The following is a 16,180-nucleotide window of genomic DNA, read 5'->3' on the forward strand; positions in this document are numbered from 1 at the left end:
GCTCACTCCAGCAAAACCCAAGGAGAAATCGTACGACGATTTGTGCACACTGGTCCGAGAGCATTTGAACCGGAAGGAAAGCATTCTGATGGCGAGGTACCGGTTCTACACCTACAAAAGATCTGAAGGCCAGGAAGTGGCAAGTTATGTCGCCGAGCTAAGACGCCTTGCAGGACATTGCGAATTTGAAGGACATTTGGAGCACATGCTCAGAGGCTTTTTCGTACTTGGCATTGCCCACGAAACCATACTTCGCAAACTTTTGACTGTAGGGACCCAACCTTGAGTAAGGCCATAGCGATAGCCCAGGCGTACATTGCCACCAGTGACAATACAAAGCAAATCTCTCAGCACACAAGTGCTGCTACAAGTACTGTGAACAAAGTGATGTTGTTTTCGAATTGTAACGTACAGAGCAGGTCACACATACCTGCAGCTACACGTCCGCAGATGTCTCAGAGTCCACCATGAAGGGTGATAAATGCAAGGCCATTAATACCTTGTTGGCGCTGCGGGGGTGATCATTGTTTCCATTCATGCCGATTCAAAAAGTACATTTGCAAGGGCTGTGGAACAATGGGACACCTCCAACGAGTGTGCAGGCGAGCAGCAAAGCCTGTTAAAACTGCAAACACCATGTTGCAGAGGAGGACAAATCCACTGGGGATCACGACGAAACAGAGCCACGGACAGAGGAGGCAGAGGTACATGGGGTGCACACATTCACCACGAATTGTCCCCCGATAATGCTGAATGTTGAACTAAATGGACTCCCGGTGTCAATGGAGCTGGACACGGGCGCGAGCCAGTCCATCATGGGCAAAAAGACTTTCGAAAGGTTGTGGTGCAACAAGACCTCAAGCCAGTCTTAACTCCAATTCGCACGAAACTAAGAACTTACACGAAAGAACTGATTCCTGAAATCGGCAGTGCTACCGTAAAGGTCTCCTATGATGGAGCGGTGCACAAGCTACCACTCTGGATGGCACCGGGCAATGGTCCCACGCTGCTCGGCAGGAGCTGGCTGGGAAAGATACGCTGGAACTGGGACGATATCCGAGCGCTATCGCCCGCTGACGACACTTCGTCTGTACAGGTGTTAAAACAAATTTCCTTTGCTGTTCGAACCAGGCATCGGGTAATTCCAAGGAGCAGACCCACCTAATTCCGGGGGCGCGACCCATTCATCACAAGGCGAGAACAGTACTGTACATGATGAAAGGGTAGAAATTGAGCTCGACCGGCTACAAAGAGAGGGCATCATCTCACCTATCGAGTTCAGCGAGTGGGCCAGTCCTATTTTCCCAGTTCTCAAGGGAGACGGCACTGTCAGAATCTGTGGCGATTACAAAGTAACTATCAATCGTTTCTCCCTGCAGGACCTATACCCACTTCCAAAAGCCGACGACCTCTTTGCAACGCTGGTGGGAGGAAAGACATTCACGAAGCTGGATCTGACCTCAGCCTACATGACGCAGGAACTGGAGGAATCATCGAAGGTCCACACCTGCATCAACACGCACAAAGGTCTTTTTGTTTATAACAGATGCCCATTGGAATCCGATCAGCGGCGGCGATATTCCAGAGAAACATGGAAAGTTTACTGAAGTCGGTCCCGCACACTGTGGTCTTCTAGGACGACATCTTGGTCACAGGTCGGAACACAGTCGAGCACCTGCAGAACCTGGAGGAGGTTCTTAGTCGACTCAACTGTGTGGGGCTAAGGTTAAAACGCTCGAAGTGGAGTTCTTGGGAAGGAGAATTGCGACGGACGACATCGGGCCCACCAACATGAAGACGTAGGCAATCGAGAACGCACCGAGGCCACAGAACGTGACGGAGCTGCGATCGTTCCTGGGACTCTTGAACTACTTTGGTAACTTCTTACCGGGTCTCAGCACACGCTAGAACCACTACATGTCTTACTACGAAAAGGGGGCGAATGGGTTTGGGGCAAAAGCCAAGAAAATGCCTTTGTAAAAGCGAGAAAATTGTTATACTCAAACAAACTGCTTGTGTTGTATGACCCATGTAAGCGTTTGGTACTAGCCTGTGATGTGTCGTCATATGATGTCGGGTGTGTATTGCGACAAGCTAATGATTTCAAGAGACTGCAACCGGTTGCTTATGCATCCAGGAGTCTGTCTAAGGCCGAGAGAGCCTACAGCATGATTGAAAAAGAAGCGTTAACGTGCGTCTATGGGGTAAAGAAAATGCATCAATACTTGCTTGGGCTAAAATTCGAATTGGAAACTGACTATAAGCCACTCATATCCCTGTTTTCCGAGAGCAAAGGGATCAATACCAACGCATCGGCCCACATCCAGAGATGGGTACTCACGTTGTCCGCATACAACTACGCCATCCGCCACAGGCCAAGTACAGAAAACTGCGCCGATGCTCTCAGTAGGCTGCCATTGCCCACCACGGGGGTGGAAATAGCGCAGCCCGCAGATCTAGCCATGGTTATGGAAGCATTTGAGAGTGAGCAATCACCCGTTACTGCCCGGCAGTTCAAAACCTGGAGAAGCCAGGACCCCTTATTATCTCTAGTCAAAAGCTGTGTGCTTCATGGGAGCTGGTCCAGTGTCCCAATGGAAATGCAGGAAGAGATAAAGCCATTCTAGCGGCGCAAAGATGAAATGTCTATACAGGCAGACTGCCTTCTGTGGGGCAATCGAGTTGTGGTCCCTAAGAAGGGCAGAGACACTTTCATCAATGACCTCCACAGTACCCACCCAGGCATCGTAATGATAAAAGCGATAGCCAGATCCCACGTGTGGTGGCCCGGTATCGATGCGGACTTAAGAGTCCTGCTTTCACAGATGTAATACATGCTCGCAGTTAAGCAATGTACCCAGTGAGGCGCCGCTAAGTTTATGGTCTAGGGTACATGTCGACTATGCAGGCCCGATCTTGGGTAAAATGTTTCTTGTGGCTGCAGACGCATACTCCAAGTGGATTGAATGTGAGATAATGTCGGCTAGCACGTCCGCTGCCACCACTGAAAGCCTGCGGGTCATGTTTGCCACACATGGCTTACCTAATGTCCTGGTGAGCGACAACGGGCCATGTTTTACTAGTGTTGAGTTCAAAGAATTTATGACCCGTAACGGGATCAAACATGTCACATCTGCCCCGTTTAAACCAGCGTCCAGTGCTCAGGCAGAGAGAGCAGTGCAAACCATCAAGCCAGGCTTGAAGAGTGAAACTGAAGGTTCACTGCAGACTCGCCTATCCCGAATCCTGCTTAGCTACCGCATGAGACCACACTCACTCACTGGGATCCCACCTGCTGAACTGCTCATGAAAAGAGTACTTAAGACAAGGCTCTCGTTAGTTCACCCTGATCTACATGAACAGGTAGAGAGCAGGCGGCTTCAACAAAATGCATACCATGTTAGCGCAAATGTGTCACGCGAGATTGATATCGATGATCCCGTATTTGTATTAAATTACGGGCAGGTCCCAAGTGGATTCCTGCCATTGTCGTGGCCAAAGAGGGGAGCAGGGTGTTTCGGGTCAAACTTTTAAATGGGCTCATTCACCGGAAACACTTGGACCAAATCAAATTCAGATTCACGGACTACCCTGAGCAACCCACCTTGGACTCTACCTTTTTTGATCCCCCAACACACACACACCAGTGGCAACCGACACCACGGTTGATTACGAAGCAGAATCCATCATCCACAGCAGCCCTGCAGGGCCCAACACACCAGGCAGCCCAGTAAAGCCAGCTGCACAGCAGCCCAGCGAGGGCCAACAAATGACTCAACAACATCAGCCTTCACACCAAGACAATCAACCAGGGCAAGAAGGGCCCCAGATCTACTCACATTGTAAATAGTTACACTATTGACTTGGGGGGGGGGGGAATGTTGTTGCGTATCTGGACTTGTATATACTCTGTACAGCCACCAGAGGGTTTATTTCCTGAAGTCCCAAGGGATCTCATAATCCCTTGGGAGCACAGGTATTTAAGGAGGCTTCACAGGTTGGAGAGACACTCTGGAGACCTGCAATAAAAGTCACATTGACGTTGAGCTCACAGTGTTCAGTCTGACTCTTTCGCCATACACAACTCCCCTCTCCTTCCCACACCACTCTCCCTCCTCCACCACCCTACCCGCCTCCTCGCCCCCCCCCCCCGGCACCTCACTCACCCTCACTCCCCCCGCCCCCCTCACCCACCGCTATCACCTCCCTCCCCACTCATCCACCGCTATCACCTCCCTCCCCACTCACCCACCGCTATCACCTCCACCCCCTCACTCCCTGCCCAATCACCCCCACCCCCTCGCTCCACCGCCGCTATCACCCCTACCCCCCTCACTCCCCCCCCACTCTCCCTCCGCTATCACCCCCACCCCCTCACTCTCCCTCCACTATCACCCCCACCTCCTCACTCTCCCTCCGCTATCACCCCCACCCCCTCACTCTCCCTCCGCTATCACCCCCACCCCCCTCACTCTCCCTCCGCTATCACCCTCACCCCACACTCCCCCCCGCTATCACCCTCCCTCTCCCTCCTCCTCCTCCTTACCCCCGTCTCCCTCCTCCCTACCCCCCTTCCCCCAGTCTCCCTACCCCCCTTCCCCCAGTCTCCCTCCTCCCCTTTCCCCAGTCTCCCTCTCCCCCCAAACTACTCCTCACTCGCCCGTCTACCACCCCTCACTCCCCTCCTCCTCACGCCACCCCTCTATCCCTATCCCTATCCCCCTCCCCCGTCTCTGTCTCTGTCTCTGTCTCTCACCGTTCACTCCAGCTCGGGTTCCGAGTCCCCGCCAGTGACGCCTTTCCCAGTGACGGGGTCACTCTCATCCTGCTCCCTCGGAGACTCCGTCCCCCCGAAGTCCTGCTCCACAATAATCAATCATTCTAGTTCGGCTGGACTTGCATTCAATAATCACTTGCGTCATTATACATCAGATTTAAAATACTGACTCTACACTTCGGTATTATTTTGTTTGTGGGGGTTGGAGGCACCTTATGCACAGACCATGAATTATTCGTTCCTGACACAAATCCGCTTCCAGGCCGACATGGCGCCGGTTTGGAAGAAGCTGCAATGAAAGCCCGGAGTTTAGAACATGACCGGAGGGAGAGGTGAGCCCCATTCGCTGGGGTCGGACACTTTGTAAATATTTACAATGCAACTTTTTAATGCGGAACGAGTGTTTCGGAGATAGAATCTCCCCGAGGGGAAGGAATAGAGCGGCGCACGTTGCCATGGCGGATGCTGCAGAGACCCCGGGCCCGGAGACCCCCGGCACCCAAACCCCGGGCCCGGAGACCCCCGGCACCCAGACCCCGGGCCCGGAGACCCCCGGCACCCAGACCCCGAACCCGGAGATCGATCAGCCGGCGCGCCGGCCTCCATCCTCAGCTCCACCCTCAGCAGGTAAGCAGCACCGAGCTGTGTTGTGTGTTTCTCTCGCCACCCACCGTGTCTGCGCCCAGAGCGAGTGAAAATGATCAAAACCCATCCTGCTCCCTCGGAGACTCCGTCCCCCCCGAAGTCCTGCTCCACAATAATCAATCATTCTAGTTCGGCTGGACTTGCATTCAATAATCACTTGCGTCATTATACATCAAATTTAAAATACTGACTCTGCACTTCGATATTATTTTGTTTGAGGCACCTTGTGCACAGACCATGGAAGGTGCACATTAGATATCAGCTGAAAGAAAAGAAAGATTCGCATTTATATAGCACCTTTCACGGCCTTAGGTCGTCCCAAAGCGCTTCACAGCCAATGAAGTACTTTTGGAGTGTAGGAAACTTGGACAGCCGATTTGCGCACAGCAAGCTCCCACAAACAGCAATGTGATAATGTCCAGATCATCTGTTTTTAGTGATTTTGATTGAGGGATAAATATTGGTCAGGACACCAGAGATAGATGGACAGTTTGGATAGTAACATATCTGCATTTCATTTAACTGGCGGTGAAGGGGGGAAGACCGACTCGCCAGCTGCTCGGTCTAAGCCTGGGTCTCCGAGGTCTGGGTCTGGCAGAAGAACCAAAGGCGACATGAGGGAAAACTTTTTTACTCAGCGAGCGGTTAGGATTTGGAATTCACTGCCTGAAAGGCTGATGGAGGCAGATTCAATTGTGGCTTTCAAAAGGGAATTGGATAAGTACCTGAAGGATAAAAAAATTGCAGGGCTGTGGGGAAAGGGTGGGGGAGTTGGACTAGTTGAGATGCTCTAGCAAAGACCCGACACAGGCTCGATGGGCCGAATGGCCTCCTTCTGTGTTGTAACCACTCTATGATTCTATTCACGTCCTCGGGACATCCCAAAGTGCTTCAAAGCCAATGAAATACTTTTTGAAGTGTAGCCACTGTTTTAATGTAGGAAACAGGGCAGCCAATCTGCACACAACAAACTCCCATGAACAGTAATGATTAGATCATCTGTTTTTTGGTGGTACTGCTTGAGGGATTGGTGAGTACACAGGAGAACTCCTCAACTCTTAGAATTTTGCAGCAGGATCTTGATCAGACAGACGTTTCCTTGGTTTCATGTCTCATCCAAAGGCATATCCAGCAGTGTAGCATCCCCTCAGTAATGTACTTAAATGTCAGCCGAGATTTTGTGTTCAATTCTCTGGATCTAAATCACAGCCTCATAGGTGTGACTACTACTGCTGAGCCAAACTGACACTTGCAGTGAGAGATATAGGGCTGGATTTTAGAAACATAGAAATTTACAGCGCAGAAGGAGGCCGTTTCAGCCCATTGTGTCTGCGCCGGCTGACAAAGAGCCACACGGCCCTTCGTCAGCAGCCCTAAAGGTTACATACAAACACATGAATAATGACGGAAAGGCAAAGAACACCCAGCCCAACCAGTCCGCCCCACACCACTGCAACACTCCTTATACTAAAAACATCTACACTCCACCCCAACCGGAGCCATGTGATCTCCTGGGAGAGGCAAAAATCAGATAAAAACCCAGGCCAATTTAGGGAGAAAAAATCTGGGATAATTCCTCTCCTACCCATCCAGGCGATCAAAACTAGTCCAGCAGATCACCCTGGCCATATTCTATTCCCTGCAGTACTTACCATTATATCTGCACCGACCAACAAAAGGTCATCTAGTCTAATCCCAATTGCCAGCTCTAGGTCTGTTACCCTGCAGGTTGCGGCACTTTAAGTGCCCATCCAACCATCTCTTAAAAGTGGTGAGCATTTCTGCATCCACCACTCTTCCAGGCAGCGAGTTCCAGATCTCCACAACCCTCTGTGTGAACTCGCCCCCCCCGCCTCCCCGTCTCCGTCAAATCCCCTCTAAACCTTCCACCAACCACCTTAAAACTATGCCGCCTTGTAATAGCCCCCTCCACTAATGGAAATAGACTCTTACTATCCATTATGTCCAGGCCCCTCAATATTTTGTACACATCGATGAGGTCTCCCCTCAACCTCCTCAATGAGAACAAACCCAGCCTATCCAATCTGTCCTCATAACTAAGATTCTCCATTCTAGGCAGCATCCTAGTAAATCTCCTCTGCACCCTCCCTAGTGCAATCACGTCCTTCCTATAAATATGGCGACAAGAACTGCACACAGTACTCCAGCTGTGGCCTAACCAAAGTATTATACAATTTAAGCATAACCTCCCTGCTCTTATATTCTATGCCTTGGCCAATAAAGGCAAGCATTCCATATGCCTTAACCGCCTTATCCACCTGGCCTGCTACTTTCAGGGATCTGTGGACAAGCACTCCAAGGTCCCTTTGTTCATCTACACTATTAAGTGGCCTACCGCTTAATGTGTATACTTTTTCCTTATTAGCCTTCCCAAGGTGCATTATCTCACACTTCTCTGACTTTCCTCTTCATTATCAACCACACAACCAATTTTAGTATTGTCTGCAAACTTCTTAATCATACTCCCTATATTCAAATCTAAATCATTGATATATACCACAAAAAGCAAAGGATCCAGTACTGAGCCCTGCGGAACCCCACTGGAAACATCCTTCCAGTCACAAAAACATCCATCAACCATTACTCTTTGCTTCCTACCTCCAAGCCAATTTTGGATCCAACTTGCCACTTTATCCTGAATCCCATGGGTTTTAACCTTCAAGACCAGTCTATCATGCGGGACCTTATCAAAAGCCTTGCTAAAATCCATATATATTACATCGTATGCATTACCCTCGTCGACCCTCTTGGTTACCTCCTCAAAAAATTCAATCAGGTTAGTCAAACACGATCTTCCCTTAACAAATCCGTGCTGACTCCCTAATTAATCCTTGCCTTTTCAAATGTAGATTTATCCTGTCTTTCAGGATTTTTTCCAATTTTCCCACCACTGACGTTAGGCTGACAGGCTTGTAATTGCTCGGCCTATCCCTTTTTCGCTTCTTAAACAAGGGTAATACGGGCTCAAATTTCCCCAAGAGTTGCCCTGTTTTTTTTGGAGTAAGTAGCTTTTTTTGGAGTAACTTAAAAATTGCAAATTTCCCCATTTAACTTGCTCCAGTGTAAGTTAGTTAGGTTTTTTTTGAGTTTAGTTTGTTCTCTCCAAAAGGGGGTGTGACAAGCTACTTACACCTCTTCTGGCTAGAAGCAAGTTTGGCCAACTGAAAGTTGCTCCAAACTAACTTAGGCCAGTGTATATGGCCACTTTTGTCGGCACAGAAAAACCTTACCTACATTTAAGAAATCAGCGCAGGTAGCCAGAGATAGCGGGGGTGTGGGGGGGAGGTGAGTTGGAGGATTCTAAAGCACTAAAAACCTACACAACATCTTCAGCACAACAGCTGCACAACATCATCAAAAATAAATGAAACATAAATCAGCTACTAAAAATAGAGCTGTCCTACCTTGCCGACTGCAGAACGCACCGGCTAGCCCTCCCGCCAGGACTAGGGGTGGCAGACATGCATGACTGTAGGGGTGAGGGATTTTTACTTTTTACAGTTGTTCCTAAGTGTTGCGTGGTCTTAAATGATTCAGTTTTAATGCAAAGTATCTTTTATTGGATATTTTACAGTGCACTTCAACGACAGCAACAACAGCAAAGAAAGGCTGCACCCATCCCTCACCCACATCTCGGGGAAAGTGCACTTCCTCATAGGGTCGCTGATGGGGGTGGGGGGTGGGGGCCCCGGCTTGGATCTCACCGGTGGCTGGTGCGTGGATTGAAGTGGGAGTGGTCTTTGAGTATCCGGCCTTTGTGCCCTTATTGCAAAAGCTAGCTCCCTCATGGCATCTGCCATCGTTTGCACACCCTCTGAAATGCCCGCCCTCACTTCCCATCTCAGTGCAGAGATATCACCCGACAGTGTCGCTACCTCATCACGCACCCCACTGATGGCCGCCACGAATGATCTTGTGAGGGCGTTGGTCTCCTCACCCAATGACATAACCTGATTAACCTCTGCTGAGGGCTGCATCTCAGGAGAGACTGGTCAGCTTCTCCTTCCCCTCGCCATGGGTCTGCCTAGTGGCACCCCTCCAGTGTGAGGCGCAGGCTGGGACGGTGGAGGACTGGGTGTCCCAAGATTTATTTCACGACCGCCACTGGGACCCGCGACCTCGGAAGGTATGAACCCATGGAATGTTGCCGAGGAGCTCATGGAGGTTTCTGGCAGTGTGCCTGTACTATGGCCTGATCCATATCACGGTCAGCATTCTCCCGTGCACACATTTCCATGGACCCCTCCTCCCCCCACCCGCCTTGGCCTGAAGCGCACGCATCTGGATCCTCTGGTGGATCTTCAGGATGTTGAGGAGTGTCGTCTTCCTCTGCAAAATTCAACAGAACAGTGAAATGGTTTGCAGCACAGGAGGGGGCTGGATGGGTGGCATGAGTAGTCTGATGCATAGCAGGCCAGGCCAGCAGGTTGAGAAGGGCGACTGTGCATTTTAATGACTTACCCTCACCCTCGCGTATGGGTCCAACTTGTGCAGAGCTGATTCTTTTTCTGCCGGTGCGACTCAGCAAGGCAGCAACCCTCTGTTCCAGGGGTGATAGTTGGTGCAGATTTGGCGGACCTCCTCCTGTTCTAAGTCTTCCCCTTTTGTTGTGGGCCTATTTCTTCTGCAAAGATGAAAATATTAATTTTCAGACATGGTGCGCTTCTGATGGGTGGGACACATACAGATGGTCACATTTTTCATTGCAATTCAATTTAAAGATGAAGATATTACTTACACTTACTACTTGACCAACATCCTGCCATTTCTTCTTGCACTGGCTTCCAGATCTTGCGGTATTGACCCCTGCAGAGTATTCTTCTGCAACTAGGTTCCATCTTTTACTCATTTCCTTGGGTGAAACTTTTGACGGACCACTCTTGCTGATATCCAGCTCCAGCCATTTCTCCTCAATGACAGTCACTAGTTTCTCCACTTCCTCATGGAGGAAATTCTTTGTTCGTCTTGCACGCTCTTGCGCCATTCGTCTATTGGACTCACACTCAGGTAATGTTCAAGGATCACACTTCTCACCTTTCTTCCACTTATCCAGCACTCCTTTCCATTCCCTCAGCCACACAAAAATCAATATTTAAACCTTACCTTTAAATATGCTCCATTACCAATGACACTGAGGATGCTCTCCCTTTAATTGGCCGATTGTCAAGCTTCCTGTTGCACTGCGCATGCGCACATGCTGAAATGCCCATTGCGCATGCACACATGCGCAGTGCAACAGGAAGTTTGGCAATCGGCCAATTAAAGGGAGAGCGTTCCTCTGCCGGCACTCCACAAGATGCTGGGCCCAAGCTCCGCCCCCCCCCCCCCCCCCCAGGCTGGCGCTGCAGCGCCTCGCCGATGGATTCGGATGACGAGGGAGCGGCCAAATTAATAGATAAAGTTTTGGTGCTTTTTTTGGCTCACAAAGTCGGCGTGCCTCCCCTAACTACGCCGCTCTAGGCGGCTGGGGAAATTTGGGCCCTACATTAGCAGTCCTCCAATCCTCCGGCACCATGCCCATAGCCAAAGAAGACTGGAAAATGATGATCGGCTGGAATTTCCGGTGCTGTCCACCTCCGTTTTCGCCCCAGAGGGGCGGCAATGGCGGCGGTGAGCTCTTCTAAGCGGGTGGTCAGCTTCCAGCACTCCGCCAGGGTTTTCGGAGCCAGTTTCGGCGGGGCACGGTAAATTACCGCCCGTAAGAGGCGAGCCGGTGTGCAGCGCTCCTGGTTGCAATACCGGCTCGCTTTTTGACTCCTGCTCGACCTGTAGCGTCCTGCAGCGCGACCTGCTCCGGGCGGTACAACCTATACCGGCTGCAGTGAGGTAAGTTAAGTAATGTCCACCTCAGATAAGCGTGATTGCTTTTTTTTCGCGATTTATGTTGTGGTAATGTGGGCTATGTATTGAGAATGTTTTTGGTGTTTTTATTTCTCCCCAAGCCTCTCTGAGCACTCCCAGGCCAGCTGTTTAGTTTGGGATTTTCGCATGCTCAGCCGGCCTAGTGCCCTAAGAGACGTGTGCAACGCCACCCCACACTCGGGGGCCCAGCTGCCCAATTTTGCTGACTGAGGTGCAAACCTTTCCCGGGCGCAAACTTTATCGCCCCGCAGCCATTACCGCCCCAAAATGACCAAAGCCGAAAATCCAGCTCATAATATATCCGAGAGTATGATAGAGATATATTGGGGAAATCAATATATTCTGTTTACCTGCCCATGCTGGAAATTGGCAATAAAAATAGAAAATGCTAAAAATTATTTCCAATAGCTGGACTTCCCTTTTTGGAGAAAATAAATCATTAACACTATTATTGATATTGGATTATTATTTGCAGTGGTGGTGTTAACAGTTCTATGTCCCAATCTGTCTAATTCTTCTGGTGAATTTTAATCAAATCATTTGTTGTTTTTTTTTGTTTTATATCAAGTTCTGACCTAACCCATTAACCTAGTTTTTTTTTTCCATTGAAATGTATGGAAGACACAGCAGGAATGTCAGCATCTTTTCAGACGCAGAGCTGGCCGATTGTATATTGCTGTAGTTACTTAAGATTTTCATCAGTTGCATTTCATGTTCCTTTTTACTGCAGCAAATGGAGTTCCATTTATTTTTAAGAATGAGATGTGTGAAATAAGGTATAATTTTTAAAACAACATCAGAGAAACTTGGCAGATTCCTTTTAAGAACAATCCTTTTTATTAATGTTTTGTATTTGAATGTATGCCCTCGTGTTATAATTTTGCTGTTTCTGTGAAACGTCCTTTGTATTGATAGAGGAGACTTTGGTTCAATCTTGATTTGCTGAAGTGTTCAGAAGTTTCGAGCTGGCTCAACGTGGGTAAAGTGTTGGCAGTCCTACTTGTGAATAGTAAGAGTGCGATAGATGGGGGCAGTTGTACTTTATATTTTGGGACAATTTGAAACAGTCTTCACATCTCAGTGATGTTAGACGTATAGTACTACTCCTGAAAATTATATCATGATGTTTACTAGTAGAGCAATATCATAGCGAGGAGGTGGTTTGGTCCTGTACTGTCACTGCACTGGCTGCAGCAGTTTGTTCTTCTCCAACTTCAAGCTTTCCCCGATGCTCTATGATTGATTGCAAAAATATTAACACTGGATTCATACCAGTACCAAACATATTTATGCACTAAGGTTGCAAAATATCTGGATCTGAGTTTATTTTACAGAACGCACATTGCAAATGCCACAATTTCAGACCAGAACAAGTGACCATCACTTCAGATGAGTGATAATTCAATAGCAGTTTCACGACAGATACTCTTCCTCCACCCCCGTAACTTCAAGCAAACCATGATTTTAATATACAACATTTAGATTTTGTGTGTGTAGTTTCAAGGGAATAGGGTGTTTTGGTTTGGTAAGCAGTGTCCAGTAATCTCACCCAAATTAATTTCCAATATTTGACAACTCTGCAAATATCTGTAGGGTTGCCAAGACCAAAACAACACAGGGGAAGGATTGAGTAAAGCAAGGGATGAGTCCATGTTTGAGCTTTGATGTTTTCTTTGCTGATTAGGGACTGAAGTAAATTTCTCATTCAGTATCAACAACTTAATTACCGATAATTAACCAGTATATATTAATAGAGAAGAGATACCCAAGGAGTCACAATGCAGTAATTTTATCAAGGATATATGGTTGATATTCTAAAGTAGTTAATCATTTTTCACCCAAGAGCTTTAACAACACCACCAACGTATATTTATATAACACCTTTCATGTAGAAACTCATCCCAAGGCACGTCGCAGAAGAGTAATTGCCAAGGACTGAGATATTAAAAGGTTTCAGGTTTGAAACCACTCCTGTTTTAGCATTTATATAATAGATAGTTTGTAGATTGTATGGGTTCTTTATTCCAGTTTAGAAGAACATTTTGCCAATAGCTAGTGTCACAGCTGAGTTCAAGCAGTGCACACTAAAGGATTAACAATGATGTAATCACTGTAAATAAATGTAGTAATAATCCTTAGTTGAGCACATCCACCCATGACCCATCCATTATATGAAGATGATTTAATTTCAGATCTTTTATTAAAGTCATAAACAGCAGAAGTGAAGCTTGAGTGGTTAACTTTTACAGTTCTTTATATTATAGCATTGCTACCAGCTACCTTTTTTTTGGTGAATTTGTGCTCATCAAAGTGAGAGTGAATAGGATACTTTCCACTTTAGACACCTACTGTTCCCATCAAGCACTCCCTGGTGAGGTTATGTGCAGAGTAAAGCGCTATGCGATAGATTTCTACTTCCACCACCAGCCATCCCGTGGCACCTCCTGAAAATGCCAATTAGTGCTGAATGATGGTCAGTTTTATGCTGCGGACACGCGTCCATAATGCACGGGAATGAGACTGACCAAACGTATTTCACCAAGAATATTTACAAGAAACAGACTGGGCTAAATTAGAACTCGGTTCCCATAAATGAAAGTGCAGTGTCCAATCCACTGCACCATTCATCCGCATCAAGTACGATTTATTCGAATCAACATCGTTTTGAAAAAAACAGATGATCTGGGAGCTTGCTGTGTGCAAATTGGCTGTCGCATTCCCTCTATTAAAGAAAGACTTGCATTTATATAGCACCTTTTACGACCACCGGTCGTCTCAAAGCACTTTACAGCCAATGAAGTACTTTTGAAGTGTGGTCTCTGCTGTAATGTAGGAAACGCAGCAGCCAATTTGCACACAGCAAGCTCCCACAAACAGCAATGTGATAATGACCAGATAATCTGTTTTTGTTTTGTTGATTGAGGGATAAATATTGACCAGGACACCGGGGATAACTCCCCTGCTGTTCTTCGAAGTAGTGCCATAGTTTTTTTTACGTCCACCTGAGAGAGCAGACGCGACCTCAGTTTAACGTCTCATCTGAGGCACCTCCAACAGTGCAGCACTCCCTCAGCACTACACTGGAGTGTCAGCCTAGATTTATGTGTTCAAGTTCCTGGAGTGGGATATTACAACTGGCTACACTTCAAAAGTACATAATTGGCGCTTTGGGAAGTCCTGAGGTCATGAAAGGCGCTACATAAATACAAGTCTTCATTTCTTTCTTTCACAGGTCATTATTATTATAATTTAAAAAAACAAATATTTTCTTTTTAATGCTATCTGTGACAAATGGGCAAGAATTTCTGCTTTAACAAGAAAAGCACAGGGTGTTAAAGCCCTGATAAAATGCACCATGCTGCTCTGGGATGCAGTTCTGCTACAGCAGTGTTCACCTCGCGCATGGTGAATTCCCAATCTCATACTAGGGTGGTGCCTTTTCCATCCCAGGCTTCCTCCTTTGGGGAGGGAAGGAAAATATGGGGGAAAGTTCTGCACCGAATCACTTTTTGAACTCACAATGACACTGATCGAGATATGAGCGACCTCTCATCTCGAGTGGCATGTATTTGCTGGGGAATCAACAAAAAGCAAAATTATAGGGTTGCTTTTAAAAATAAGATGGCTCCACATCAGTTTGTAAGCATGTGAGCTAACACATGTTTTTCAATGGCCTCAGCTCGGTTCATTTATACAACAACAACGTGCATTTATATAGTGCATTTAACATAGTAAAACGTCCCAAGATACTTCACAGGAGCGATTATCAAACAGAATTTGACACAAGCCACATGAGGCGATATTAGGGCAGGTGACCAAAGGTGTGATCAAATAGGTCATTTTTAACAAGCATCTTGAAGGAAGAGGGAGAGGTAGAGAAGCAGAGAGGTTTAAGGAGGGAATTAGAGCTTGGGGCCAAGGCAGCTGAAGGTATAGGTAGTCATGATGGAGCAAATAAAATCGAAGATGCACAAGAAGCCAGAATTGGAGGAGCACAAAGATCTCAGAAGGTTGTAGGGCTAGAGGAGGTTAGAGAGATGTTCTATAGAATGTTGGAAAATGACCATTAATGCATTCTAGGGCCACCTCCTTAAGTACTCAACCTTCGGTTTTCCAACATACTATAGACGCTGGATCCATTCCTATGGATTTGAGGTTAGCTAATGTAACCCACTTTTTAAAAAAGGAGGGAGAGAGAAAACAGGGAATTATAGACCAGTTAGCCTGACATCGATAGTGGAGAAAATGTTGGAATCAATTATTAAAGATGAAATAGCAGCGCATTAGTGACAGGATCCGTCCAAGTCAGCATGGATTTATGAAAGGGGAATCATGCTTGACAAATCTTCTAGAATTTTTTCAAACCCATCAATTTCCCTAACACAATTTCCTGACTAATAAGGATTTTCTTCAATTCCTCCTCCTCTCTAGACCTTCGGTCTCCTAATATTTCCGGAACGTTATTTGTGTCTTTCTTAGTGAAGACAGAACCAAAGTATTGTTCAATTAGTCTGCCATTTCTTTGTTCCCCATTATAAATTAACCTGATTCTGACTGCAAGGGACCTACATTTGTCTTCACTAATCTTTTTCTCTTCACATATCTAGTCAGTTTTGCAGTCAATTTTTATGTTCCCTGCAAGCTTACTCTCATACTCTTATTTCCCCCCTCCTAATTAAACCCTTTGTCCTCTGTTGAATTCTAAATTTCTCCCAGTCCTCAGGTTTTTTCTGGCCAATTTATATGCCTCTTCCTTGGATTTAACACGATCCCTAATTTCCCTTGTTAGCCACGGTTGAGCCACCTTCCCCGTTTTATGTTTTACGTCAGACAGGGATGTACAATTGTTGAAGTTCATCCATGTGATCTTTAAAT

At 47.2% G+C, this 16,180-nt stretch overlaps 2 protein-coding genes across 4 annotated transcripts in view; one reads left to right on the forward strand and one right to left on the reverse strand.

Annotated features, from left to right (window-relative positions):
- The window catches only part of supt7l (SPT7 like, STAGA complex subunit gamma), a 48,288-nt gene extending 42,817 nt beyond the window's left edge, over nt 1–5,471 (reverse strand). The window contains exon 1 of one of the 3 annotated variants that reach the window (XM_070885718.1): nt 5,449–5,471. Coding sequence is in view for 1 of the 3 variants with exons in the window: in XM_070885719.1 (XP_070741820.1) it covers nt 4,757–4,824 (68 nt within the window). In the remaining 2 variants the exon portion in view is untranslated. Of the gene's footprint in view, nt 1–4,756; nt 4,840–5,448 lie in introns of those variants that run through there. The other 2 variants (XM_070885719.1, XM_070885716.1) reach the window with 2 other exon arrangements.
- Nucleotides 4,848–16,180, forward strand: part of slc4a1ap (solute carrier family 4 member 1 adaptor protein) — a 185,300-nt gene continuing 173,967 nt past the window's right edge. The window contains exon 1 of the mRNA XM_070885715.1: nt 4,848–5,404. Within this exon, the coding sequence (XP_070741816.1) occupies nt 5,167–5,404 (238 nt within the window). The 5' untranslated portion in view covers nt 4,848–5,166. The remainder of the gene's footprint in view (nt 5,405–16,180) is intronic.

Source organism: Pristiophorus japonicus, chromosome 7, assembly GCF_044704955.1.
Source record: "Pristiophorus japonicus isolate sPriJap1 chromosome 7, sPriJap1.hap1, whole genome shotgun sequence".
Classification (NCBI taxonomy): Eukaryota; Metazoa; Chordata; class Chondrichthyes; family Pristiophoridae; genus Pristiophorus; species Pristiophorus japonicus.